The sequence below is a fragment of the Salvelinus alpinus genome, chromosome 34 (genome assembly GCF_045679555.1).
Source record: "Salvelinus alpinus chromosome 34, SLU_Salpinus.1, whole genome shotgun sequence".
NCBI classification, from domain to species: domain Eukaryota; kingdom Metazoa; phylum Chordata; class Actinopteri; order Salmoniformes; family Salmonidae; genus Salvelinus; species Salvelinus alpinus.
This window is the reverse complement of record NC_092119.1, coordinates 15,886,041-15,913,279: the sequence shown is the minus strand read 5'-3', so window position 1 is coordinate 15,913,279 and position 27,239 is coordinate 15,886,041. Positions and strand designations below refer to the sequence as shown.

The 27,239-nt window shown below is 43.1% G+C and overlaps 1 protein-coding gene, 1 non-coding gene and 2 pseudogenes across 2 annotated transcripts; all 4 read right to left on the bottom strand.

Annotated features, from left to right (window-relative positions):
• Positions 1 to 1,636: 1,636 nt before the first annotated feature.
• Positions 1,637 to 1,719, bottom strand: trnal-uaa (transfer RNA leucine (anticodon UAA)). Its single transcript has one exon. It is a non-coding gene; the product is annotated as a tRNA-Leu (tRNA).
• A 2,267-nt stretch (positions 1,720 to 3,986) lies between these two features.
• Positions 3,987 to 6,993, bottom strand: LOC139563647 (syntaxin-11-like). Its single transcript, XM_071382490.1, has 2 exons — positions 6,879 to 6,993; positions 3,987 to 5,961 (listed from the first exon to the last, which is right to left on the bottom strand). The coding sequence occupies exon 2, from the start codon at positions 5,954 to 5,956 to the stop codon at positions 5,081 to 5,083; it is 876 nt and encodes a 291-aa protein (XP_071238591.1). The 5' UTR covers positions 5,957 to 5,961; positions 6,879 to 6,993; the 3' UTR covers positions 3,987 to 5,080.
• A 712-nt stretch (positions 6,994 to 7,705) lies between these two features.
• Positions 7,706 to 8,645, bottom strand: LOC139563507 (syntaxin-11-like; annotated as a pseudogene).
• A 3,294-nt stretch (positions 8,646 to 11,939) lies between these two features.
• On the bottom strand, positions 11,940 to 13,231 carry LOC139563506 (tripartite motif-containing protein 29-like; annotated as a pseudogene).
• Between the last annotated feature and the right edge of the window lie 14,008 nt (positions 13,232 to 27,239).

Here is a 27,239-nt window from a genome sequence, read left to right as displayed (position 1 = left end):
CTGTACTGCCTCCTACCTCTACACCACCAGGCTAGCCCAGCCATATAATGTTTAGGCCCAACACAACTGACTGAAGGACCAACAGAACTGATTGAATGGGCGAGAACTGTCTCCTACCTCTACTGGTGTAAAGTTAGGACACCAGTATAGCCCAGCTCTGATACGTGGCTGAAGTAGATGCCGCAAAGCATAGGAGTCAACAGGCATGTATCAGGGCTAGCCCAGTCATAGGCTGTATGTACGGGCACAGCAGAGCTGACTTTGCCTTGGTTCAAATTCAGGTTGGCAGGACAATGAATGTAAAAGGCATTTCTCACAATGGTTGTACATTTTATTAAGTTATGCAGTAATACCAGGATGTTGATGTTAAAATGTCACTATCCGAGGTAGAGAAAATATGATCCCAACTAGAAGGTTATTCTGGGCAACACTGACATCTTCTGGCTCACATGATGTAAATAAATAAAAGCTCAAAATAGTTCAATCAAATAAAAATGTATTTTATTGGTCACATACAAATGGATAGCAGATGTTATTGCAAGTGTAGCGAAATGTTTATGCTTCTAAATCCGACAGTGCAGCAGTATCACGTAATATCTAACAATTCCACAACAAAACCTAATGTGTACAATCTAGTAAAGGAACGGGATGAGAATATATAAGTATAAAATATATGGATGAGCAGCGACAGAGCGGCTAAGATGCAATAGATAGTAAAGAATAGATAGTGAAGGATACAGTATACACATATGAGATGAGTAATGCGAGATATGTAAACATTCTTCAAGTGGCATTATTAAAGTGACTTGTGTTCCATTTATTAAAGTGGCCAATGATATCTCTGTGCTAGTGGTGGCTGTATAACAATCTCATGGCCTTGAGATAGAAGCTGTTTTTTTATCTCTCTGTACCAGCTTTGATGCACCTGTACTGACCTCACTGGGGTGAACAGGTAGTGGAGGTGGTTATTGTCATTGATTATATTTTTTTGCCTTCCTGTGACATCGGGGTTGTATGTGTCCTGGAGGGCAGGTAGGTTGCCCCCGGTGATGCGTTGTGCAGACCGCACCACCCTCTGGAGAGTTGCCGTACCAGGCGGTGATTCAGCCCGACAGGATGCTCTCAAATGTGAACCTGTAAAAGTTAGTGAGGGTTTTTGGTGACAAGCCACTTTTTTTCAGCCTCCTGAGGTTGGAGAAGCGCTGTTGCGCCTTCTTCACCACACTGTCTGTGTGCATGGACCATTTCAGTTATTTAGAAGATAAAAGGTATTCACGTCTCTAGTCATGTCATCCAATAATATATTCTGGGGTCTAATAAATGCATTGTTCAGCTTTGTTTTTTTTGTTTTTTAACTCTGTCATATATATTATATATATACCACCTAATATAATTCAAACTCAATACCTCTTACACCAGCGCACATGAATGAGAATAATAGTATAATAGCGGGATTTAGTCAGTCGAGGGGCGTGGCTTGATCTACTGTCCTGCGGTGTCATCCAAAACGCTGCAGCTTCCAGGTTGTTGATACATTTTCCGCACATTAAGTAGTAAGTAGCCTATTAGTTAGTGTGAACGTTGACAATCATCATCTTGACATGAAATAACTATTTCATAAAAATGTTGTGCACTATACCAGGAGTGGGGTTCGAACCCACGCGGACATATGTCCATTGGATCTTAAGTCCAACGCCTTAACCACTCGGCCATCCTGGTTGGCGTAAAGTAGTGTCAAAATAACACCTTATATATATTATATTGCAAAATGTTATTGTTTTGTTTTATGTTCTGTTAACTCGCAACAATGTAACAATCCGTCGTAACAACAACAATCGACGCTATCACATGTCTACGCTGCGGCTACCACTGTGATCATCAAAGCTACTCTGACATTCCATTATTGTAACAATGTTGCAAGTCAACTGTCAATTTGATTGACCATAAGGGTAGCTTACTTTGTAGCCTGACATTTATGTTGACAAAAATGATTGACAGTCGCAGCCAATAAAACGTTTGACAATGTGTTCTATCAAACTAATACAGTCAATTATACAGTCACTTGAATGATGCAGTTTGTGTTATTTTCCCTTGATCTAAAGTCAACATACAGGAAATTACTTCATTGGTGAGAACTATGTGACTAGCCTACCAAGGAGTTAGGTCGTCTACCCGTAGCCTAGCCCTAGCCTATTTAAACGGGGTTCTACACAGAGTATGTCCATAAAAAAAACACAGGTTTCAGCAGCATTGTATGTATTGCTTCAGTTCACGTTCTAAAACACCAGGCACACATTGAATGCTATATATTATATACTGTAGCCCCTATACTGATATACTGTACCCACAGACTAGTGTAATTATTACTATATAGTTTACACATACAATCCTTGTACGTCTACACAGGGCCATTGCATATCTATGGGTAAGGGGCAGTGGTTGATTTGGGTGATTGTCACAGAGATAGGCCTGCCCCACTTGCTGGTGGGGTTATGGAACACAGATGTTAAAAATTGTCACTGCGATCTGCGGAGGATTCTATTACTCCGTTATTAACTCATTCTGGACACCGTAAAAATAGCAATGGCCTTCAGAAAGTATCATATCCCTTGGCTTATTCCATATTTGGTTGTGTTACGGCCGGATTTACTTCTTTTTTATCTCACCCCTCTACACACAATATAAGTGAAAACATGTTTGTAGAAATGTTTGCTAATTTATTGAAAATGAAGTATCTAATTTACATAAGTGTTTACTTACCTTTGCTGACAATCAAAATTGAGGTGTCACTACAACTTGATTGGAATCCACCTGTGGCCATGTTTTAGAAAGAAACACACCTGTCTATATATGGTCCTACAGTTGACAGTGCATGTCAGAGCAGAAACTATATCATGAAGTCCAAGGAACTGTCTGTAGATCTCTGAGATAGAATTGTGATGAGGCATATATCTGGGGGAGGGTAGAAAACTATTTCTAGTGTTGAAAGTTACCATTGGTCTCCATCACTGGTAAATTGAGACAATATGGAACTACCCAGATTCTACCATAGCTGGCCGTCCAATCAAACTGGGCAAGAAGGCCACAAGAAAAGCACCTGGAGTTTGCAAAAAGTCACGTGAAAGACAGATCTTAAGGATAAATATTGTGGTCTGATGAGACAAACATTGTACTCTTTGCCCTGAATGCAAAGCACTATGTCTGGAGAAAACCAGGCACAGCTCATCACCCATCTAACACCACCCCTACTGTGAAGCATGGTGGTGGCAGCATCATGCTATGGGAATACTTTTCAGCAGCAGGGACTGGGAGACTGGTAAGGATAGAGGGAACAATGAATAGAGCCAAATACAAATCCTTGATGAGAACCTGCTTCTGAGTGCAAATGACCTTAGACTGGTGAAAAGATTTACATTCCAACAGGACAATAACCCTAAGCACACAGCCAAAGCAATGCTGGAATGGCATCAGATCAAGAATGTGAGTCCTTGAGTGGCCCAGCCAAAACCCAGACTTGAATCCCATTAAACATCCTTGGAAAGACTTGCTGGTCACCACCGCCGGATACTACGGGATTTTGGCAGTGAGGCCCTTTATCTACTTCCCCATAGTCAGATGAACTTGTGCAGACCATTTCTATGTCTGTGTCCAGTATGAAGGAAGTTAGTAGTTTTGCAAGCCAACGCTAACTAGCATTAACACAGTGAGTAAGTCTATGGTTATCTGCTAGCATGCTAGGAAGAAAATCCTCAAATCCAGATGTGCAAGACAACTCAAAGCTGTAATCGCTGTCAAAGGTGCTTCTACAAAGTATTGACTCAAGGGTGTGAATACTTATGTTAGAGATATTTCTGCATTCAATATAATACATTAAGAGGCATATTCTTGTTTCCTCAATGTAAAATACAGTTGAGTCATTGAGGTTGCAGTCAGTTGTCTCAAATTCTAAGAAAGGAACTGAAATGTAACAATAAAACAAATGTAAGGGCCATTATACAGCATTTATTATTTATTTAAAAATGAAAAATATCCTCTCATAAAACATAAATAACTTGTAAAATCCAACATTCAATACAGTTGAAAGTTATAGGACATCTAAGTGGGAGCAACAAGCATTGGAACTGCACTCTATCATTTGAACTGAAAGCCTGTAGCGTCATATAGCTTTTTCCAACAGAGACATTGAACACCCCATCACACTATTCATTTGCATGTTAGCGTCTGCGGTTTGACATCAAGATACTGGGTCTTTTCTCCTAACACCAGCTAGGCAAGGGCGTTAATATAAACCGTGTCTTCTACAGTGAGAGGAAGCAAAGGCTGCATGACATACAAAATGTCACATTCAAACTGTATAAATATATATTTTTTTAAATACACACTGAGTACATAAAACATTAGGAACAATAGCCTAATATTTAGTTGCACCCCTTTTGCCCGAAGAACAGCCTTCAAGTCAAACGGGGCATGGACTCTACAAGGTGTCGAAAGCATTCCACAGGGATGCTGGCCCATGTTGACTCCAATGCTGCCCACAGTTGTGTCAAGTTGGCTGGAAAGGGTTCATGTCCTTTGGGTGGTTGACTATTGTTGATACACATGTGAAAAACCCAGCAGCGTTGCAGTTCTTGGCACACAAACCGGTGCACCTGGCACCTACTACCATACCCCGTTCAAAGGCACTTAAATCTTTTGTCTTGCCCCAATCACCCTCTGAATGGCACACATACACAATCCATGTCTCAAGGCTTCTTTAACCTGTCTCCTTCCCTTCATCTACACTGATTGACGTGGATAACAAGTGACATCAATAATCTTTTGTACAATCAGTGTATGAAACAAATATACTGTACATCTGAAAATCTTCAGCATCAAGTACATACGTTGGTTGTGTAAACAAGTACATTTTCATGGCCATGAAAACACTTGATAGGAAAAGGCAGCCTACACTTAGGGGGGGGGGGGGAAAGGTGCCATCTTGAACCTAAAAGCGTTCTTCGGCTGTACCCATTGGAGAACCCTTTGAAGAAACCTTTTTCTAAGAGTGACTTGAAATACAACACTGATGTCTCCATCAGTCTCACTTGTTGCAGCAAGGGAAACAACAACAGAACATTCTCCTACAGAGGCTCTTCTTCTTGTACGTCACACACCTCTTGATCTGAACCTGGGCCTTGCCCACAAAGTCTGTAGTGGCGGCCACGTTGGCCTCTATGTTGTCCACCATGGCCCCCTGTTCCTCCACCAGCAGAGCCATCTGAAAGAACAGCTCATGGATGTCCTTGATTCGACTCTCCAGCTCCAACAGTTCCTTGTGCCGCTTCTCGATCTCTGTGAGCGCCGAGCGTGCCGTCCGCCCGTCCGTCAGGAGGTTGTCAGAGAACACATTCCACTTCCCCGTCTCGACCATCTCCTCAATCTGTTCGCCGGTCACCTCCTTGCCCATGATCTCTGCCTGGCGCTGGATCCGGGTCTTGCAGTTCTCCCTCTGGCTCATCTCTGCTTGGTTGTACTCAGACATGGCCTCGTGGAAGGCCCCGGTGAGAGAAACATACTGAGAACGAACCATGCGGACCAGGGCAGAATTGGCCCCGTCCTCTTCTTCCAGCTGTTTGTGCTGCATGCCGATCTTCTCCAGCCGTCTGTAGATGCCCTCCCCCCGGGTCTTGATGCCCCTGGCCAGGGTGTTGGAGTCTCGTTTGATGGAGCTGATCCGCCGGACAGAGGTGAGGAATCGGCTGTTTTGCTTGCCCAGACGCTTCACTTCCATCCGGAGCAGAGCAATCTCCTTCCTCATGGACTGGGCTTCTGTGAAGATGCTGTCCATCCGATCTTCGCTTTCAAACACCACTGACTGCTGCTCCAGCTCTCCCTCATCATCGCTGCCCTGACCCCTTTCATCCGTGTCTGGAGGAGTGGGGGCCACCCCCTGCAGGTCAACTAGTCTGTCTCTCATACTACCTGGAATGGGAGGAAAAGGTTTGAGGTTTACTGCATGTTCAGTAGGTCATCTCCAAATCACCATCCTATTTATATTGTTGTGCAAAATCCTACACAAGCAATAAAGTTAATTCTTCATGGTTATACAAGAAACTTTAAGAAAAGTTGATATTTTGTTTCCTCAAAAAGCTAGCTACATAAACTAAGTGTAGTACATTTCTGATTTAAACAGAGAAAACAAGGACGCAATTAACACAATTCTACAAGAGGAAATTAAGTGGCACCTATTGAGGATCTCATCCCTAAACCAATAGAACACTGTGAACATACACTGGGCGGTGGTGACTTCCTAGTACACACAGACATATACATCAGTTAGTATTATATTACAGGCCAATGACTCACAGGATATCTATAACAAAAAAAGTTACGATTTTCACAACAATTTGATCACTGAAAGACATGGATGAGCAAATGTGTGGCGTTTCTTTACCTCCCTTTAACCCTTTACAGGCATTTAATTATAGGCGTAGGTTATTACTAATCAGCTCTCTATAATATAGTTCAAGTTGCTACATGTGTTTTACTGTTACAGTACAACAGAGAATGCAAAATTACTGTCAGCAGTTTCTTTAAAATGTAAAGTTTGTTTGTGCCTAAACAGAACAATATAGCAAAATTGTCTGGCCAAAGCACATGTGAAGGTAACCTAGACACGAATATTGGCGACATTATTTATTGCAACAGAGAGCAACACATTACATTTATGGAATAATTAACATTCAAATTAAATATAGCTGCCCACAATTTCACTTGCTCACAACAACCGAAACTCAACTCGCTGAGCAAAACGCATCTCATCACAAACGTTCGTACTTCTACGATAACATAACAACAGGACTGAATCATCTTAAAACTTAATCAGAAAAAAACGTTACCTGATATCTCCTCCGTAGACTTCCCTATAAGAACAAAAGCATTCAAACAGAACAGAAAAAAGCTCGGAGAATCATTTCCCCTTTATGCTTTGTGTTGTCATCTAGCTGCGTCTGCCAGGAACCAGCCCACTACCTAATTTATGGGGTATATTCATTAGGGAAAACTGTAGAAAACCGTAGCAAAACGTTTCTTATTGGACATATTCCGGTAGCTGCCTCCCTGTTTGGTTCCGTTTGATTCCTAGTAAATGCATCCCTGTGAGGGAGTTCCCCACCGCTGCTTATTCATGACAACAGTAGCAGGTGTAACAAGCAGAAGAGCATGATCACGTCTTCATATTGAAAACTCTCGAAACATTATTGACATTAGTCACTTCATCTTGTGGTTGTTTTATGTCACCGGAAACAGCTTGTTGTTTTTGTACTTTATACCGCTCATATATTTAAATGATATTGGTGGAACAAACTCTGCGCTATAGGTAGTGCGTGCGCCGTTGCGCATTTTCAATGAAGGTAGGCCTACTATTCCTACGCACCACGGTGTGATTTCCAAAGCCAGTCACTGAATTATTTCTGTTTGTTTCCAATAAATGCTTGTTCTATGGGTAGATATCTTGAGACAGATCATGAGTTGATATTTGATGCTTCGGAATGGTTCAGCATGTTGTTTATGTGTACCTGGCCTTATTTGTAGACCTATAGTACCTCCCAGTCCCATTGCAGACAGTGCAAAGCTGTTTTTAAGTGTTCTTTCTTAAATAAATGTATAATTTACGTTCAAATCAAGATACTCAATGTATCACATACACAATGTATCAGATATACAATCATTTGTAACATGGAAAGCAGCCACAGAACAGTTTATTTATGGGATTGTTCTTGTCATGTCTCTTGGCTTTGTCCATTTGAACCCTGACATCCTCGATATTTGCCTCTATCTTTTGTACGTTGGTCTCAATGTTGCTGAGCACCGCTCCCTGTTCCTCTGTCAGAATAGGCACATTCAGAAAAAACTCCTAAACCCCCTGGTTTCCAGGTCCAGCAGCTCTTTGTGTCTACTAGTGATCTGCGTCAGCGCCGTCTTCCCATCAGCCAGGGCATTGAAGATAGTCAATATTCATCCGTCTCTGGATCAGTCTCTTACAGTTCTCCCTGCGCACCAGCTCCGTCTCGTTGTAGCTGCACATCACCTCCCTGAAGGTGGTGCTCAGGTTGGTGTACTGTTTCTGGGCAATGTGTACCACGTGGTCAGTGCTACCTCGCTGAACCTCCAGCTCCCTGTTCATCCTGTGTAGCCTCTAAGAAGGCCTCTCCTCTGGCCTTGATGTCTGCTGCGATGCCGTTGGCGTCCCGGATCAAATCACTGGTGTCGTCCGACAATGTGTTGTTCAAAACGTGGTAGTTCTGGTCCGGGAGCTGGGCACGGTCGTCCTGGATCTGTTGGATCTCCTGTCAGACATGCTGGGTCTCCAGGAGCATGCTTTTCAGGTCGTGGTCAGGGGTCGCTGCTGCCTGATCGCTGCCCGTTTGGGCAGACGGGTTGTCCAGGTCCACAGTGCTGAAGGTCTTGTTGGTATAGCATCAACAAGCTATTATAGCACCAGGTGAAAAACTCCCGGGTTTTGCATGATAAAGGGGTTTGGGGCCACTGTCTGTGAATATCTTTACCGTAGAATCCTCCGGTTGGAATATGTAAGACATATGTCCCTCACTCATACCCAAAACTCCTTTAAAACATTCTGGGGCCTCACACAGAACTTCCTCCATTGGGTTCATGACAAGAGACGTATAGCACCCCGAGAATTGGCCTAGGAGACATAATTTTCTGTTTAATGTTCAGGGTTTTATTTTTAAAATCTTGTTCAGTGTTCTGGGGCCGCATGTCTTGTTCTGGGCTGTATTTATAATGCGTCTGGCGCAAATACAACCCCCCCCCGGACATTCCTACTTCATAGACAACAACCCTAAGGGCAATAAAATAGGGTGGGTGTGGGGTCACCCTCTTTGAAATGTTCCAACACATCCCCCCCCCAGTTCAACCAGGTCCCTACACATCAATCATCATGACAACTTCAAAGGAATAGATACAATATAGATATAAAAAATAACACACCCTCTAACTCGTGACAACAGGATGTCCTGGCCGGATGCCCATATTTGGGCATGTACGCGTCATCCGGACATAGGGTGATAAATCCAAATTTTGACCCGTGCCTTCTACTTTATTCTCACTTCCCCCTTCTAGGATGGAGAAGTTGTCATCATTAAAGTATGGGGATTCTATTTGGGGGATCTAGGTAGCACACATGAGGACATTTTTCTCTGTTGAGATAATTTCCTTATTCATTTCTAGCCAGATGTAACATGTTCCTGTTTTGACTAATTTAATAGAGTGGGTTAGGTCTGCTCTATACCAAATTAGCATACCCCCTGAGTCTCTTCCCTGTTTCACACATGGTAGTTTGGTGGATGGGACTACCAGCTCTCTGTAACCTATAGAGCAACCAGTGGGTCCGTCTCCTTTATACAATGTTTCTTGTAGGATGACAATGTCTCTATTTCCAATTTATCCGAGGAAGTTCCTGCTCTTTAGGCCAAAGGCAGATGACCTCACCAAACAAGTTTGTACTAAATGCAAAGATGTGATCATCACAAGAATTTTTAAAAGCGTACTAGAGCATTGTCTTACTTACTACAGGCAAAACTGTTGCTTTAATGGAATGAAAGTGATTTCCAACATTGCAAATTAACCACAAAATGAACACATTTTTATACTCTTTAACACAGACTTAGTTCTTTAACACACTTAGTTCTTTAACACACTTAGTTCTTTAACACACTTAGTTCTTTAACACACACTTAGTTCTTTAACACACACTTAGTTCTTTAACACAGGCTTAGTTCTTTAACACAGGCTTAGTTCTTTAACACACACTTAGTTCTTTAACACACACTTAGTTCTTTAACACACACTTAGTTCTTAAACACAGACTTAGTTCTTTAACACACGCTTAGTTCTTAAACACAGACTTAGTTCTTTAACACACGTAGTTCTTTAACACACTTAGTTCTTTAACACACACTTAGTTCTTTAACACACACTTAGTTCTTTAACACACACTTAGTTCTTTAACACATTATGAGCATGCAAATTACTATAAACAAGACGTGAGAAGTTATTTGTCAAAGATTATTATCACATACCTTTTCACACAGTAGCATAATATATAGAGGAAGGAAAGGGATCACAAGTAATCATTGAATGAAAGCAATGATTGCGCTCATGTAACTCTAGGACTCAACATTTGACCTGCTTTGAATAGTCAAAATAATATTCCAAATCAACATATTTCAATCAGAATGAGTTCAGTTTGGTTATCTTTTCAATATGATGAAGGATGGTGGCCAAATATGTTTGGTTGCTTTCCTCCTCTTTTACTGTAAACTGTCCTCAAGAATGCATAATAATCTATCTGCCAACACAGCTAACGTCACTGTGTGAAATATGTCCCGTGATGAAAGTGGAAGAAACAGGTGAGTTATTCTGATTGGCCAGGTTAAATTCTATTCTATACTCAACATTCCAGTCATGTCACTGTCTCACATCACATGGTTCCATGGAATGAGGGTGTGTTTCAGGCCAAGCCGACATGCTATCTGAAAGCTATTGTTTTGAAAGACGTCTATTACATTATGTTTAGTGCCTTTTGTACTTTTCACTGTTAACCTCCGACCTTTTAGATTGATTCCAGTCTGCCCGTGTCACCCTGATTTCAACCAGGTCTTAATAAACAAATGATTTGTGTCCAAAACACTGCTTTATATACCTGTTCCAGTGGATCCCCTTCCTCAGGTCAAGCGCACTAATAAGTCTTCCTGTAATACCACCGTGACAGCTTTCATACTGTTTTCAATCATGTGTTGTTATATGTGTCGTGGCAAGTAGACTTCATAGGGATGATTACCAAAACAACTAAGTCCTACTAAGAATAAGTCCCCACCTCTTTAAGGAATACCTAGGATAGGAGAAAGTAATCCTTCTAACCCCCCCCCCCCCCCTTAAAAGAGTTAGATGCACTATTGTAAAGTGGTTGTTCCACTGGATATCATAAGGTGAATGCACCAATTTGTAAGTCGCTCTGGATAAGAGCGTCTGCTAAATGACTTAAATGTAATGTAAATGTAAGAATCATGAGACAGAGTGAGTCATTACTTTATGGATTACTGTATGGGACATTATAGGTTATCCTAGAGCACAGGAGGTTAGTGGCACCTTAATTGGGAAGAACAGGCTCGTGGAATGGTATCAAATACATCAAACACATGGTTTTCAGGTGTTTGATGCCATTCCATTTGCTCCGTTCCGGACATTATTATGAGCCTCTCACCCCTCAGCAGCCTCCTGTGTTCTAGAGGTTGGATAGGTTAAGTCCAAGTAGCTTTAATCTTGGTGAAGGCTCATCATCAGTAGCATTACACCATCTGAACTATCTTTGTGTGCTGTGTGTTTGAAATGGGACACACATCTTAAAGTGAGAGGAGAAATAAAGGGTCTGTAGAAGTAGTCATATATAACGCAAGAGAGAAAAAAACATCACAGACTCACAGGTAAAACTTGTTTTAATTTACATTGTAATATGCAGTATTTGGACGAGAATTATTCTTCATTATAAAAACTGATCAACTGATACTAACGCTAATATTCTCTATCGCAAATATCAACACTAATTAAGACACATTTATGTGCTTGCTCGAGACTGATTTCCCTGTTAACTAAACTCATTCAGACTTGATGGGAGAGATGATAAGTGGAGCTGAGTTATCACCAGAAGGATCATAGGCTGTAGAGAAGAGTGGATAGTGTCTCAGTGAAAGAGTAGATATGGGACCTCACCCTCCTCATAATCCACAAATACCCCCACTCTCTGGGGCTTCTCTCTCAGGAAGAGGGGGACTCCAGACTTTGTGCGAGCTCCATAGTTATTTCCTTCCGACAGCCCCACAGTCAAGTATCCATTTACAGGGCTCAGTGGATTATCTCCCTTCCTGTTGATGGACTCTCTAGCCACTTCTAAAGCCCCAAAAGTATTCCATTTCACCTGTGAAACTCCCTGAGGAGAACCCCTCCTTTCCTAAAATACAATGATTATAATTACACCTCTCTAGGTTAGCAGGTAGATTCTGCCATATATCAACACCCAGACTTGTTTCCTGTCCTCAGACAGGTCGAGAATTGGATTATCTGTATCAGGGTCCAGAGTCACATCCATTGCACACTGCTGCATCCCCTTCCACTTGATTTCAGAAAACTTCTCCATCTCTTTATTCAGTGTCTCCTCCAGCTCTCCTTACAGCTCTCCTTACAGCCCCCGGATCCAGACCTGTGTAAAAAATTATCTCAGACCAGTTCTTGGTAGGTGGAACAGTGTTACAGAGGGATGGAGAGCTCTGGAGGTGCTGGTGGTCCTCAATATCTGAGAGCTGCTCCAGCTCAGTGCTTCTTCTCTGTAACTCAGTGATTTCATGCTCCAGCTCTTCAATGAGTCCTTCAGCCTGTTTCTCAGCTGCTTTCTGCTTCTCTTCAACCACCTCAATAAGCTCAGCCTGTCTTCTCTCAATGGAACGCACAAGAGCAGTGAAGACCTGCACACAGTCTGCTACCACTCTCTCTGTATGTCTCTTGTTGAGCTCTACTGCCTGTTTGATCTCCTTAAACTTCTTTAGTCTCTCCTGGATCATCTGATGAACTTTACCGCTAGTCTTCCCCATCTGAGCCTTCCTCTCTCCAATCTCTTCCTCTATGGGGACAGTCTTGTGAGTCTTGTGGTCTGTCTCATTGCAGAACTGACACACACACGTCTAGTCTCTCCTACAGAACAGCTCCAGGGGTCTATCATGCTTTTTACACACCCTGTCTTCCAGGTTCTCCACAGGGTCAATCAGCTTGTGTTTCTTGAAAGAAACCACTCTCTGATGAGGCTCCAGGTGAGTCTCTCAGTAAGAGGCCAGACACACAAGACAGGACTTCAAGGCCATGTGCTCCCTCTCAGTACAGACGTCACATGGCACGGCTCCAGGTTTGGAGAGGGTTTGGGTTTGTCCCGGGGTGATAGGCGTGGCTTCAACTGGAGCTAACTTCTTGAGCTGAGCATGCATTTCAGAAATGAAAGTATTGACAAAGAGATCTGGTCTCTTATCTAAGCTATTTTTACACAGTGGACACTGGCACAGGTCAGTGCTATCCCAGTATCCTCTGATACAGGACTTGGGGTGGAGACGGGCTCAGTGAACACATCCAGACAGATAGAGCAGTAGAAGTGATCATCAGGCGGGACAATGCTGGAGGAAGCCATTGCTGGGAATAGAACAAAGAAGAAAACATATATGATGGTCCTTGTATCTTAATGAATATGTGTTCATGTATTATCTCAAAATTGCTTTTTTATCAAGCTTTAGGTTTAGTAAAAAAGTGATCTCCTTCCAACTTGTTACTCTAGGCCAGGGCTCTCCAACCCTGTTCCTGGAGAGCTACAGTCCTAGCTAACCCAATTCAGTTCATCAACTAGCTAATTATTATTAGAATCATGTGTGTAATCTAGGTGTGCTGGATAAGGAGGATTGGAGTGAAAACCAATAGCACTGGTTTTCACTCCAATCCTCCTTATCCAGCACACCTAGATTACACACATTATTCTCCAATCCTCCTTATCCAGCACACCTAGATTACACACATGATTCTCCAATCCTCCTTATCCAGCACACCTAGATTACACACATGATTCTCCAATCCTCCTTATCCAGCACACCTAGATTACACACATGATTCTCCAATCCTCTTTATCCAGCACACCTAGATTACACACATGATTCTCCAATCCTCTTTATCCAGCACACCTAGATTACACACATGATTCTCCAATCCTCCTTATCCAGCACACCTAGATTACACACATGATTCTCCAATCCTCTTTATCCAGCACACCTAGATTACACACATGATTCTCCAATCCTCTTTATCCAGCACACCTAGATTACACACATGATTCTCCAATCCTCCTTATCCAGCACACCTAGATTACACACATGATTCTAATAATAATTAGCTGGTTGATCAACTGAACAGTGGTGGGAAAAGTACTCAATTATCATACTTGAGTAAAAGTAAAAAATAACTTAATAGAAAATGACTCAAGTAAAAGTGAAAGTTACCCAGTAAAATACTACTTGAGTAAAAGTATAAAAGTATCTGGTTTTAAATGTACTTAAGTACAGTGGTCAAAAAAGTACTAAATTGTCATACTTGAGTAAAAGTACAAAGTAAAAGTAAATGCCGTACATCAAATTCCTTATATTAAGCAAACTAGACAGCACTATTTTCATATTATTTTTAATTACGGACAGAAAGGGGCACACTCCAAAACGCAGACATAATTAGTAGGGATGTAGGGATGACAAAGTGGTATATTCATCAGTGCCATAATTCTGTCCTGCTTGAGCATTCTAAACGTAACGAGTACTTTTGTGTGTCATGGAAAATGTATGTAGTAAAAAGTACATTATTTTCTTTAGGAATGTAGTGGAGTAAAAGTAAAAGTTGTCAAAAATATATATAGTAATGTACAGATACCCCCTAAAAATACTTAAGTAGTACTTAAAAGTATTTTTACACTACTGAAACTGATTGTGGTAAGATACAACTGGGGTTGGATTGAACATCTACAGGAAGGTAGCTCTCCAGGAACAGGGTCGGGGAGCCCTGCCAGGTGGACTCACTTCAGCGAGTGTTGAATGTTCATTTTCTCCTACTGATCAGAAGAAAAAGTCCAGTGACTTGGAGAGTACAGTTAGGTGCAGCTGTGGGAATAGATTATTTCACGTGCAAAAAACTTGATACTATTTATAACCGAAGATAATTAAAATAAATGTTAAACTCGCTGTTAAATAAAGTCTGGTTTGAAAACGAGGTTAGAACATTCTAAGTGTCTGGTGTGGATTCCACGTTACTAAACCAACCAGAAAGGAGATAGGAATCCCATTGGCAATGAATGGACAACGTTTGTTCTGTGTCACGTATTCCCTTCTCAAAGTCAGGGTATTAGTTGAGAAACCTGTCTATTTTTCTCAAAAGTACATGATGTCACGACTCCAAAGCTATATGATATTACAGAGAACAAGTTAATTATCTCGCAAAATATGTGTAATGTACTTCTTGTTTACGAAATTCATACGAATGTTTTGTTTTTGAGCAAGTGCCCAATTGACTCTCATTCCCTCCTTGTCCCAGAACCGCCCAGAATGCACCTTGCGGCACATTGACGACGCATGGGCAACGTACACAATAGGAGTTAATACAATTCCAACGGGGTTTCCCATCTCCAAATTTTATTGGTCACATACCGCGTGTTTAGCAGACGTTATTGCGGGTGTAGCTAAATGCTTGTTTTTCTAGCTCCAGTAATATCTAACAAGTAATATCTAACAATTTTTACAACATATACCCAATACAAACAAATCTAAATAAAGGAATGGAATTAAGAATATATAAATATATGGACGAGCAATGTTTATATATTCTTAAATCCATTCCTTTACAAAGATTTGTGTGTATTGGTGTCACGCCCTGACCTTAGAGATCCTTTTTATGTCTCTATTTTGGTTGGTCAGGGTGTGAGTTGGGGTGGTCATTCTATGTTGTGTTTTATGTTGTCTAGTTCTATGTGTTTGGCCGGGTGTGGTTCTCAATCAGAGGCAGCTGTCTATCGTTGTCTCTGATTGAGAACCATACTTAGGTACTCTTTTCCCACCTGTGTTTGTGGGTAGTTGTTTTCTGTTTTGTGTGTCTTCACCTAACAGAACTGTTTCGTTTTCGTTCACTCTCGTTGTTATTTTGTTTAGTGTTCAGTCTTGTATTGAATTATAATATGAACACTTACCACGCTGCGTTTTGGTCCACTCCTTCTTCCCAGGACGAGAATCGTTACAGAACTACCCACCACCAAAGGACCAAGCAGCGTGGTGGAATGGACTTCTGAACATGGGAGGAAATCTTGGACGGAAAGTGACCCTGGGCACAACCGGGAGAGTATCGCCGTCCTAAAGAGGAGCTGGAGGCAGCTAAAGCGGAGCGGCGACGCTACGAGGAGTTGGCTTGAGGAAACGTGCACGAGAGGCAGCCCCAGAAATGTTTTTTGGGGGGTCACACGGGGAGATTGGCGGAGTCAGGTAGGAGACCTGAGCCAACTCCCCGTGCTTACCGTGGCGAGAGAGTGACCGGGCAGGCACCGTGTTATGCGGTGAAGCGCACGGTGTCCCCAGTGCGCACGCATAGCCCGGTGCGCTACATCGCAGCTCCTCGCATCGGCCGGGCTAGAGTGGGCATCGAGCCAGGAGGGATGATGCCGGCTCAGCGCATCTGGCCTCCAGTGCGTCTCCTCGGCCCGGGTTATACTGCACCAGCCCTACGCACGGTGTCCCCGGTTCGCCAGCACAGCCAAGTGCGGCCTGTTCCAACTCCCCGCACTTGCCAGACTACAGGGGGTATCCAGCCAAGACGAGTTGTACTAGCTCTGCGCTCGAGACCGCCAGTGCGCCTCCACGGCCCAGTGTATCCGGTGCCTCGGCTAAGGAAGAGGCCTCCTGCATGTCTCCCCAGCCTGGTGAGTCCTGTGCCTGTGCTCAGCCCTAACCCTCCTGCATGTCTCCCCAGCCTGGTGAGTCCTGTGCCTTCTCCCAGGCCAGGCCATGATGATCCATGGCACGAAGCCTCCAGTGATGATCCATGGCACGAAGCCTCCAGTGATGATCCATGGCACGAAGCCTCCAGTGATGATCCATGGCACGAAGCCTCCAGTGAGGATCCATGGCACGAAGCCTCCAGTGAGGATCCATGGCACGAAGCCTCCAGTGAGGATCCATGGCACGAGGCCTCCAACGAAGGCCTGTCCGGAGCAGCCAGAGTCGCCCTCCTGTCCGGAGCAGCCAGAGTCGCCCTCCTGTCCGGAGCAGCCAGAGTCGCCCTCCTGTCCGGAGCAGCCAGAGTCGCCCTCCTGTACGGAGCAGCCAGAGTCGCCCTCCTGTACGGAGCAGCCAGAGTCGCCCTCCTGTCCGGAGCAGCCAGAGTCGCCCTCCTGTCCGGGGTCGGCGGCAAGGGTCCCCGCTCCAGAGGCGCCACCTAAGTGGGCCAAGACTAAGGTGGAGCGGGGTCCACGTCCCGCACCAGAGCCGCCACCGCGGATAGATGCCCACCCAGACCCTCCCCTATATGTTTAGGTTTTGTGGCCGGAGTCCTCACCTTTGGGGGGGGGGGGGGGGGTACTGTCACGCCCTGAACTTAGAGATCCTTTTTATGTCTCTATTTTGGTTGGTCAGGGCGTGAGTTGGTGTGGGCATTCTATGTTGTGTTCTATGTTGTCTAGTTCTATGTGTTTGGCCGGGTGTGGTTCTCAATCAGAGGCAGCTGTCTATCGTTGTCTCTGATTGAGAACCATACTTAGGTAGCCTTTTCCCACCTGTGTTTGTGGGTAGTTGTTTTCTGTTTTGTGTGTCTTCACCTAACAGAACTGTTTCATTTTCGTTCACTCTCGTTGTTATTTTGTTTAGTGTTCAGTTTTGTATTGAATTATAATATGAACACTTACCACGCTGCGTTTTGGTCCACTCCTTCTTCCCAGGACGAGAATCGTTACAATTGGGTATATGTTGTGAAATCAAAAAGGTAGGCCTACAGTTACTGTAAAGACCTATACAAACCACAGGAGGTTGGTGGCACCTTCATTGGGGAGGACGGGTTCATGGTAATGGTTGGAGCGGAATTAGTGGAATGGTAGCAAATACATTGATCACATGGTTTCCATTCCATTCGCTCCATTCCAGCCATTATTATGAGCTGGCCTCCCTTCAGCAGCCTCCACTGAAAACAGCTCCCAGTGAATAAAACATTGTTGCTATTTGGTCCTCTTGAACACAATCCTGGTCCAACTGAACACAATCCTGGTCCAACTGAACACAATCCTGGTCCAACTGAACACAATCCTGGTCCAACTGAACACAATCCTGGTCCAACTGAACACAATCCTGATCCAACTGAAGACAATCCTGATCCAACTGAACACAATCCTGGTCCAACTGAACACAATCCTAGTCCAACTGAACACAATCCTAGTCCAACTGAACACAATCCTGGTCCAACTGAACACAATCCTGATCCAACTGAACACAATCCTGGTCCAACTGAACACAATCCTGGTCCAACTGAACACAATCCTGGTCCAACTGAACACAATCCTGGTCCAACTGAACACAATCCTGATCCAACTGAACACAATCCTGATCCAACTGAACACAATCCTGATCCAACTGAACACAATCCTGATCCAACTGAACACAATCCTGATCCAACTGAACACAAACAAACACAGGTATTAGTGAGTGAAGATACTGTCTTACCAAGTACAATAGGCCTACAGTGTTACCATTTGTTTAGACAATCTTACAAGTGTAAATATTAAGCTTGGCTCAGTACAGAGAAGTATTGTGTGAGATTCCAATCTGTGGAATAAACACCTTCTCTCATGCAAGAGGGCGTTAAAATCGTAACTATTGTTGATATGTGTAAAGTCATTTGCATGTCATTTGCATGTGTGATATTGTTTGAATGTTTTATGGGCTGGTGCATTATTGCCATGCAGCTCTCTCTCTCTCTCTCTCTCTCTCTCTCTCTCTCTCTCTCTCTCTCTCTCTCCCTCTCTCTCTCTCTTCTCTCTCTCTCTCTCTCTGTCTCTGTCTCTCAATCTCTATCTCTCTCTCTCCATCTCTCTCCATCTCTGTCTCTCCATCTCTCTCTTACATCGCATCTTCCTCTCTCTCTCTGTCTCTCTCTCAATCTCTCCATCTCCATCTCTCTCTCTCCATCTCTCTCTTACATCGCATCTTCCTCTCTCTTTCTCTGTCTCTGTCTCTCAATCTCTCCATCTCCATCTCTCTCTCCATCTCTCTCTCTCTTACATTGCATCTTCCTCTCTCTCTCTCTCTCTCTCTCTCTCACTCTGTCTCTCTCTCTCTCTGTCTCTCTCTCGCTCCATCTCTCTCTGTCTCTCAATCTCTTTCTGTCTCTCTCTCTATCTTTCTCTCATCTCTCTCCATCTCTCCATCGCTCTCTATCTCTCTCTCTCTCTCGCTTGCTCTCTCTCAATCTCTCTAAAAAGTATTGTTTCAAATGTTAACATTTCACATTAGTTTGATGGCATGAACTGTGATTGTGGGCCAATATTTAGTGAAATCAATAATATGAGGTTCAACCCATAAAAATAGAATGACTATTCTAATTATATTTCTATGATTCAACCCTCAACACGATTCATTACAGATGTAGGATCTTAACTATTTTGTTGCCAAGAATATTCCTGCTAAGCAGGAAATACAAACTCGTAGTATATTTGAGTTGTAAAAAGGCTTCTAAAAAGTTAGCATTTTCCACTTTGAAATTTCTGACCTGATTTGCCCTAACAAAAAATATATGAACCCCTACGAAAATCTAAATGAATTATAATCCACATAATAGTTCACATTTCCTGTTGCTGCAGGATTATTTTACTGCTTTAGTAAAATGGCTCAAATTAAGATCCTACATCTGTATATTGAGTGACATCTCTGCTGACAGTCAGTCAGCTGGTCAGTAAAAAAGTTCCAAAGGTAAGCTAACAAGGAAGTGAGACAACTAGGCTATGACTGAGAATCTGCAGTCAGCTCATCATTGCATGATGATGCAGTCATTTCCAGGCAGCTGATAGAATAACTCAAGCAGCGTTCATTGCTCAGCGGTGCTGTTGTTCATGAAGGTTCAATGTCATCCCATCTGAATTCTGCCACGAGATGGCGATAGAGCTATGAGTGCAAAGACCAAGGCTGCGTTCAGTACGTTTTTCCGTTCTGGAATGTTCAATTGAGTGGAAAAGGTACTGTACTGAATGACCAGTTGACAAACAGGGAGGGGTTTAGTTGTGAGTTGGGGAAGGTCTGTCAACATGGCCATTGCCCTTTAAATACGTCCCTCATTAATTCAAGCCACACCTCGCCACACCCACCAAAATGGGAGCAAAGGTACCTCACAATCTGTTCAAGAACGTGCAAGAACATTTTGTGGAAATGTGTCGTTCAGTATAAACCCTTCCGCAATGTAGTAAACATTCAAGCGAACTGGGCTGCGTTCAGTATGTTTTTACGTTCTGGGACCATTCAGTTGAACGCAACCTATGCTGTACTGAACGACCAGTTGAAAAACGGAGAGGGGTTGTGGGTTGGGGAACGCTGTCAGCATGGCCACTGTCCTTTAAATACGTCACTCATTGCTTCAAGCAACACTTTGCCACATCCAACAAATGGGAGCAAAGGTCTGTTCAAGAAAGTACGAGAACGTTTTGGGGAAACGTGACGTTCAGTACAAACCGTTCGGCAACATAGCAAATGTTCAAGCGAACTGAACGCAACTCAGGTGACCTAACTTGTGGTCCACAATGACCCTGACTTTAGTGAATAAATTACAGTATTTGTTTTGGGAAGATAGATTACCATCACAACAGTATTTTGTCTATGTAATTATTGGCCTACAAAAGTGACTGTTCTTAAAGATGCAATATGCAGAAATCGCTCCACCATTTCCTGGTTGAACATTTTGTAATAGTTTGCCTAATTTCAGTTTATGTTACAAAACAAGCAATGTATAGTGTAGAGAATAATTGTACCATCTAAACCAGGGTTCCCCAACTGGCAGTGATTTTATTTGGCCCTCCAAGTTTTCTGAGCAAATGATTTTAATATGGACATCTGTTTCAAAGTAGCCATGGGCTCCCCTTTGACCCCCAACTATGCAAACCTGTATGTGGGACAATTTGAGGAAGCACTCCTTCACAAAACAGAGACACACCCCCTACTTTCTCAAATCCTCCTATGGAAGAGATACATAGATGATGTCTTTGTGCTCTGGGAAGAAAGTCAGCAGGATCTGGACTTATGGATCATGCATTACACACAGACTTATACACAAAGCCCACAGACCGCAATACCCTGCTATGTGCGGATAGTATGTATCCCCTTCCCCTCAAGAATGGTCTACCATATAGACAGTTATGCAGGGTTAAACACATATGTGGCCAACAGCAATGCTAAAAAAAAATGGAGGTTACAAGGACAAAACTCTTGACGCTGCAATGATGAAAATATTAAAAAAATGTGGGAAAGCCTACAAAGGGAGGCTTACTGGATAACCTATCTAAAAACAGTGACCCCTAGAGGTCTGAATATTGACCTTGCTCTCAAGCCCTTCTCAAATAAAATAAAATCAAATGTTATTGGTCACATACACATGGTTAGCAGATGTTAATGCGAGTGTGGCGAAATGCTTGTGCTTCTAGTTCCGACTGTGCAGTAATATCTAACAAGTACTCTAACAATTCCCCAACAACTACCTAATACACACAAATCTAAAGTGGTGAATGAGAAAATGTACATGTAGGTATATAGATGAGCGGCATAGGCAAGGTGCAATAGATGGTATAAAATACAGTATATACATGTGATATGAGTAATGTAAGATGTGTAAACATTATTAATATTAAAGTGCCATTATTTAGAGTGGCATTGTATGAAGTGACTAGTGATCCATTTATTAAAGTGGCCAGTGATTGGGTCTCAATGTAGGCAGCAGCCTCTCTGAGTTAGTCATTGCTGTTTAGCAGTCTGATGGCCTTGAGATAGAAGCTGTTTTCAGTCTCTCGGTCCCTGCTTTGATGCACCTGTACAGACCTCGCCTTCTGGATGATAGCGGTGTGAACAGGCAGTGGCTCAGGTGGTTGATGCCCTTGATGATCTTTTTGGCCTTCCTGTGACATTGGGTGCTGTAGGTGTCCTGGAGGGCAGGTAGTTTGCCCCCGGTGATGCGTTGTGCAGACCGCACCACCCTCTGGAGAGCCTTGCGGTTGAGGGCGGTGCAGTTGCCGTACCAGGCTGTGATACAGCCCGACAGGATGCTCTCGATTGTGCATCTGTAAAAGTTTGTCAGGATTTTGGGTGACAAGACAAATTTCTTCAGCTTCCAGAGGTTGAAGAGGCGCTGTTGCGCCTTTTTCACCACACTGTCTGTGTGGGTGGACCATTATAGTTTGTCTGTGATGTGTACGCCGAGGAACTTAAAACATGAACAATTCTCTCTTTTATGAACAAGTCTTATAAATGGATATATTCTTTGTACAGCTTATCAGCGTACAGCCCATATGTTCCCCCTGTTGATGATGCTTATTATGCATTATGGTTGAACCAAAAGATTGCATGTAACCCCAAACAATTTATGAAAAGGAAACTAAATATATATGTGAAATATAATGTACAATATTTAATTATGTTTCCATATGATAACAATAGCCTAATATATTCCAGATGCTGTGAACTATTTTTTTTTTAACAGTTTCACTAAATTCATTCTAATTAACTTAATAATTTTGACACACCCCTCATTATTGTCGTTGGTTGCACTAATTGCACTGTTTGTCTACATAACCTGATTCAAGCATTCATGATATCACCCCTGAAGAAGGCACAGTGTGTCACGCCCTGACCTTAGAGAGCCTTTTTATGTCTCTATTTGGTATGGTCAGGTTGTGATTTGGGGTGGGCATTCTATGTTTTGTTTTTCTATGATTTTGTATTTCTATGTTTTGGCCGGGTATGGTTCTCAATCAGGGACAGCTGTCTATCGTTGTCTCTGATTGGGAACCATACTTAGGTAGCCCTTTTCCCTCCTTTCTTTGTGGGAAGTTGTCTTTGTTTGTGGCACTATTGCCTTCATGGTTGTTTTTGTATTGTTTTTGTCGGCGTCATCCTAAATAAAAGGAATATGTACGCTCACCACGCTGCACTTTGGTCTCCTTCCAGCAACGGAACGTTGGTGATTTACCCAATAAATTACTGAGAGTTTATACAGTTGAAGTCAGAAGTTTACATACACCTTAGCAAAATACATTTAAACTCAGTTTAAATCCACACAACGTGTCCATAGTTCAATAGATAAATGTACCCAAAACACAGAGGCAGTTGTTAAAACGGCCAGCTTCAGTCAGCTGATTCTAGCCATCCCTTCTGGTTAGGTCTAGTCGGGCAGCTTAGTCTCCCATTCAGAGGACCCCCCCACTTTTGTTAGTGTCTTATTGGTCAAGGTCACGCCAAATAATTAGCACGACATCTCCTTCAGCCTATCAGTGGCCTTGATTCCCGGGACTTCAGTTTCAGTTAGTCTATGACCCCAGCATGCTTTGTAGTCAGAAACATGCTTTCCCCATCCTGATGAGCACTTCCACAGTTCTCCCTCCTGCTGAACTTTTCCTCCCATGGACTGAATCCCTGTATGTCTGATGTTTAATTGTGAGTACATATAAATGACCACGTAGTTACCCCTATTTTTCAGTTGTTGTTATGGATAATGTAAACTGTAGGGTTGTAAACTAAGGCCGGGATTCAATCCGATCGCGCGCTTTGTCATCAATGCACCTTTAAAAGACAATGTTCCCGCATTTGAAATACAGTTCACAGTTTCAAAACAACGTATTTAAATGTGAAGCACTTTTCCCCAAACTAAAATACATGTTCAACTGTAATTTCAAAACAAAGTTAATCTTGATACATTTTCCAGGACTAACTTCTCATTGCTGACAATTGATATCAGCAGGTTTGACTGAAACATTTCTAGACCCATGTATGTAATCACAGGCCACTGGGCAAAACTGGTTGAATCAATGTTGTTTCCACATAATTTCAACCCTAAAAATCAATGTGATGATGTGGAATCAACTTGAAAAACGTTTTGGAAAAAGTAGTCAATGTAAGGGCATTTCGTCAAAGATTTAACCAATTTTTTTACCCAGACCATTTACATGGCGATTTTTTGTTGTTGTTGAGTTCACATTGAATTCACGTTAGTTAACAACTCAACCAAATGTAAATCAAAACTAGATGTTGAACTAGTCTGAGTGCCAGTCTGGTTGTGCTATCAAGCAACTCCTTGTCACTCATTTTTCATGCCAATGAGCTCCATTGCTCATTGGAAAGAGCACAAAGAGATTCTCTCCTCTCCTCTCCTCTCCCCCCTCCCTCCTCCATCCTCTCCCCCTCCCTCCTCCATCCTCTCCTCTCCCCCTCCCTCCCTCTCCCCTTCACCCCTCCATTGTCTCCTCTCCTCTCCTCCCTCTCCCCCCTCCCTCCTCTCCTCTGTCCCCTCTACCCTCTCCCCCCCTCCTCTCCTCCCCTCCCTCTCCTCTCCCCCTCCCTCCTCTCCCCCTCCCTCTCCTCCTCTGCACTTTCACAACTTCTAATATCTCAAGGAGCATAAATTAAACTAATTGCATTAATCAACTGACATGCACTCTGGTGGTTTAATCCAAATCAGATGAGTTATTTTCAGTCAGATGATACTGATGATGTTGTTCCCAAAATGTTATTGATTGATGGAAACGGTGTTCCTGAGTCCTGCATCACGAGTGTTAGATATCCAATTCCTTTCCCCGGGGATTTCAGCCTTTCCGCTACGATCATTTGAACTCTGTTACCTGCTGTGTTTCTCAGTGACACTTGCCTCCAACCCTCTCCTACAATAAGAAGGTTATTCTGGCATTAATGTTTACTGAGAGGTCCCATGGACTTGTTTACCATTTTATCATGAGAAATTACTATACTCATTTGTGCTTTACCATTCAAATAAGATTGTGCCCACAGCCGTGAATTGTGGAACTGTGTCTCAGCTGTTGATTGTCTAGTTGGTGGGATTTTTATCTCTTCTCTGGGTGAATCTCAATTGTATTTTATTGATTCCTTTGTGTCCTCTCTCCTCACATCCTCACAAGATTCCTCCCCTCTGACCTTCTCCTTCAATGCCTTTTCAGAAGAAGAGCGAGGAGAGAGGACACAAAGGAATCAAGGAAACACAAGGAAATACATTTCCAAATCAAAGTGTAACGGTCGTCTTGTGGTGAATGAGCGGACCAAGGCGCAGCGGGTGATGAATACATAATGAATATTTATTTAATAGACCAGACGAACACTGACACGAAAATATACTTGAAAATACAAAACAACAAAACGAACTAAACAGACCTGAACATGAGAACTTACAAATACACGAAGAACGCACGAACAGGTACAGACTACAAACAAACGCTACAGTCCCGTGTGGTACGAACATACATACAGACACGGAAGACAATCACCCACAAACAAACAGTGTGAAACAGCCTACCTATATATGATTCTCAATCAGAGGAAATGAATAACACCTGTCCCTGATTGAGAACCATATAAGACTAACAGATAATGAACCTAAACATAGAAACACATAACATAGAATGCCCACCCCAACTCACGCCCTGACCAACTAAACACATACAAAAACAAGAGAAAACAGGTCAGGAACGTGACACAAAGTTTATTTGTCACGTGCGCTGAATACAACAGGTGTAGACCTTACAGTGAAATGTTTACTTCAATCAGTCAGGCTGATTGAGGTAGTATGTACATGTATATATGGTTAAAGTGACTATGCATTTATGATGAACACAGAGTAGCAGTAGCGTAAAAGAGGGGTTGGCAGGTGGTGGGTGGGACACAATGCAGATAGCCCGGTTAGCCAATGTGCGGGAGCACTGGTTGGTCGGCCCAATTGAGGTAGTATGTACATGAATGTATAGTTAAAGTGACTATGCATATAAGATAAACAGAGAGTAGCAGCAGCGTAAAAAAGAGAGGTTGGGGGGGGGGGGCACACAATGCAAACAGTCTGGGTAGATTATTACCTGTTCAGGAGTCTTATGGCTTGGGGGTAAAAACTGTTGAGAAGCCTTTTTGTCATAGACTTGGCACTCCGGTACCGCTTGCCATGCGGTAGTAGAGAGAACAGTCTATGACTGGGGTGGCTGGGGTCTTTGACAATTTTTAGGGCCTTCCTCTGACATCGCCTGGTGTAGAGGTCCTGGATGGCAGGCAGCTTAGCCCCAATGATGTACTGCCCTCTGTAGTGTCTTGCAGTCAGAGGCCGAGCAATTGCCGTACCAGGCATTGATGCAACCAGTCAGAATGCTCTCGATGTTGCAGCTGTAGAACCTTTTGAGGATCTCAGGACCCATGACAAATCTTTTTAGTTCCCTGAGGGGGAATAGGCTTTGTTGTGCCCTCTTTACGACTGTCTTGGTGTGTTTGGACCATTCTAGTTTGTTGTTGATGTGGACACCAAGGAACTTGAAGCTCTCAACCTGCTCCACTACAGCCTCGTCGATGAGAATGGGGGCGTGCTCGGTCCTCCTTTTCCTGTAGTCCACAATCATCTCCTTAGTCTTGGTTACATTGAGGGATAGGTTGTTATTCTGGCACCACCCGGCCAGGTCTCTGACTTCCTCCCTATAGGCTGTCTCGTCGTTGTCGGTGCAAACTTAATGATGGTGTTGGAGTCATGCCTGGCCATGCAGTCGTAGGTCAACAGGGAGTACAGGAGGGGACTGAGCACGCACCCCTGGGGAGCTCCAGTGTTGAGAATCAGTGTGGCAGATGTGTTGCTACCTACCCTCACCACCTGGGGGCGGCCCGTCAGGAAGTCCAGGATCCAGTTGCAGAGGGAGGTGTGATTCACCCTCTGTATCAGAGGCCACCATCACCCCCCCCCCACGAGAGGTCAATAGTTCAGGCTGTAGTTGTACTGTTTTAGCTGCTTTATCTTCCTACTTTCCATGTTCATGGATTCCACTGACCATTATCTGACCTTGAATCATTTCACCCTTGTGATTACAAAATGCAATTTATAGTAAAAAAAAAAAATCTCGATTTACTCTCAGTACACTTATATAATTATAGATTATAGAATATGTCACTGGTCATGAGATGATTTAACCTATTATTTGCTTACTCTTGTAATTTAATTTCCTTGTCTGATGTATGGGCACTCGAGTGGTGCAGTGGTCTAAGGCACTGCATCTCAGTGCTAGAGGCGTCACTACAGACCCTGGTTCGATTACAGGCTCTATCACAACCGGCAGTGATTGGACATCCCATACGGGCGGCGCACAACGTCGTCCGGGTTAGCGTTTGGCCGGGGTAGGCCGTCATTGTAAATAAGAATTTGTTGTAACTGTCTTGACTAGTTAAATAAAGGTTCAATAAAAAATGTACGTCTGTCTGGAACAGAAGTTTGTTGTGATCAGAAGAGACAATAATCGTATTGAGATCATCTAAACATTCACAAGTGTTTTAGGATAATAAAATATATATTTGAAGAGTAGCTGACAGAGAATAGGCCCTCTTTGGACCAGGAGCGAAGGCCCAGAACTTGTTCAT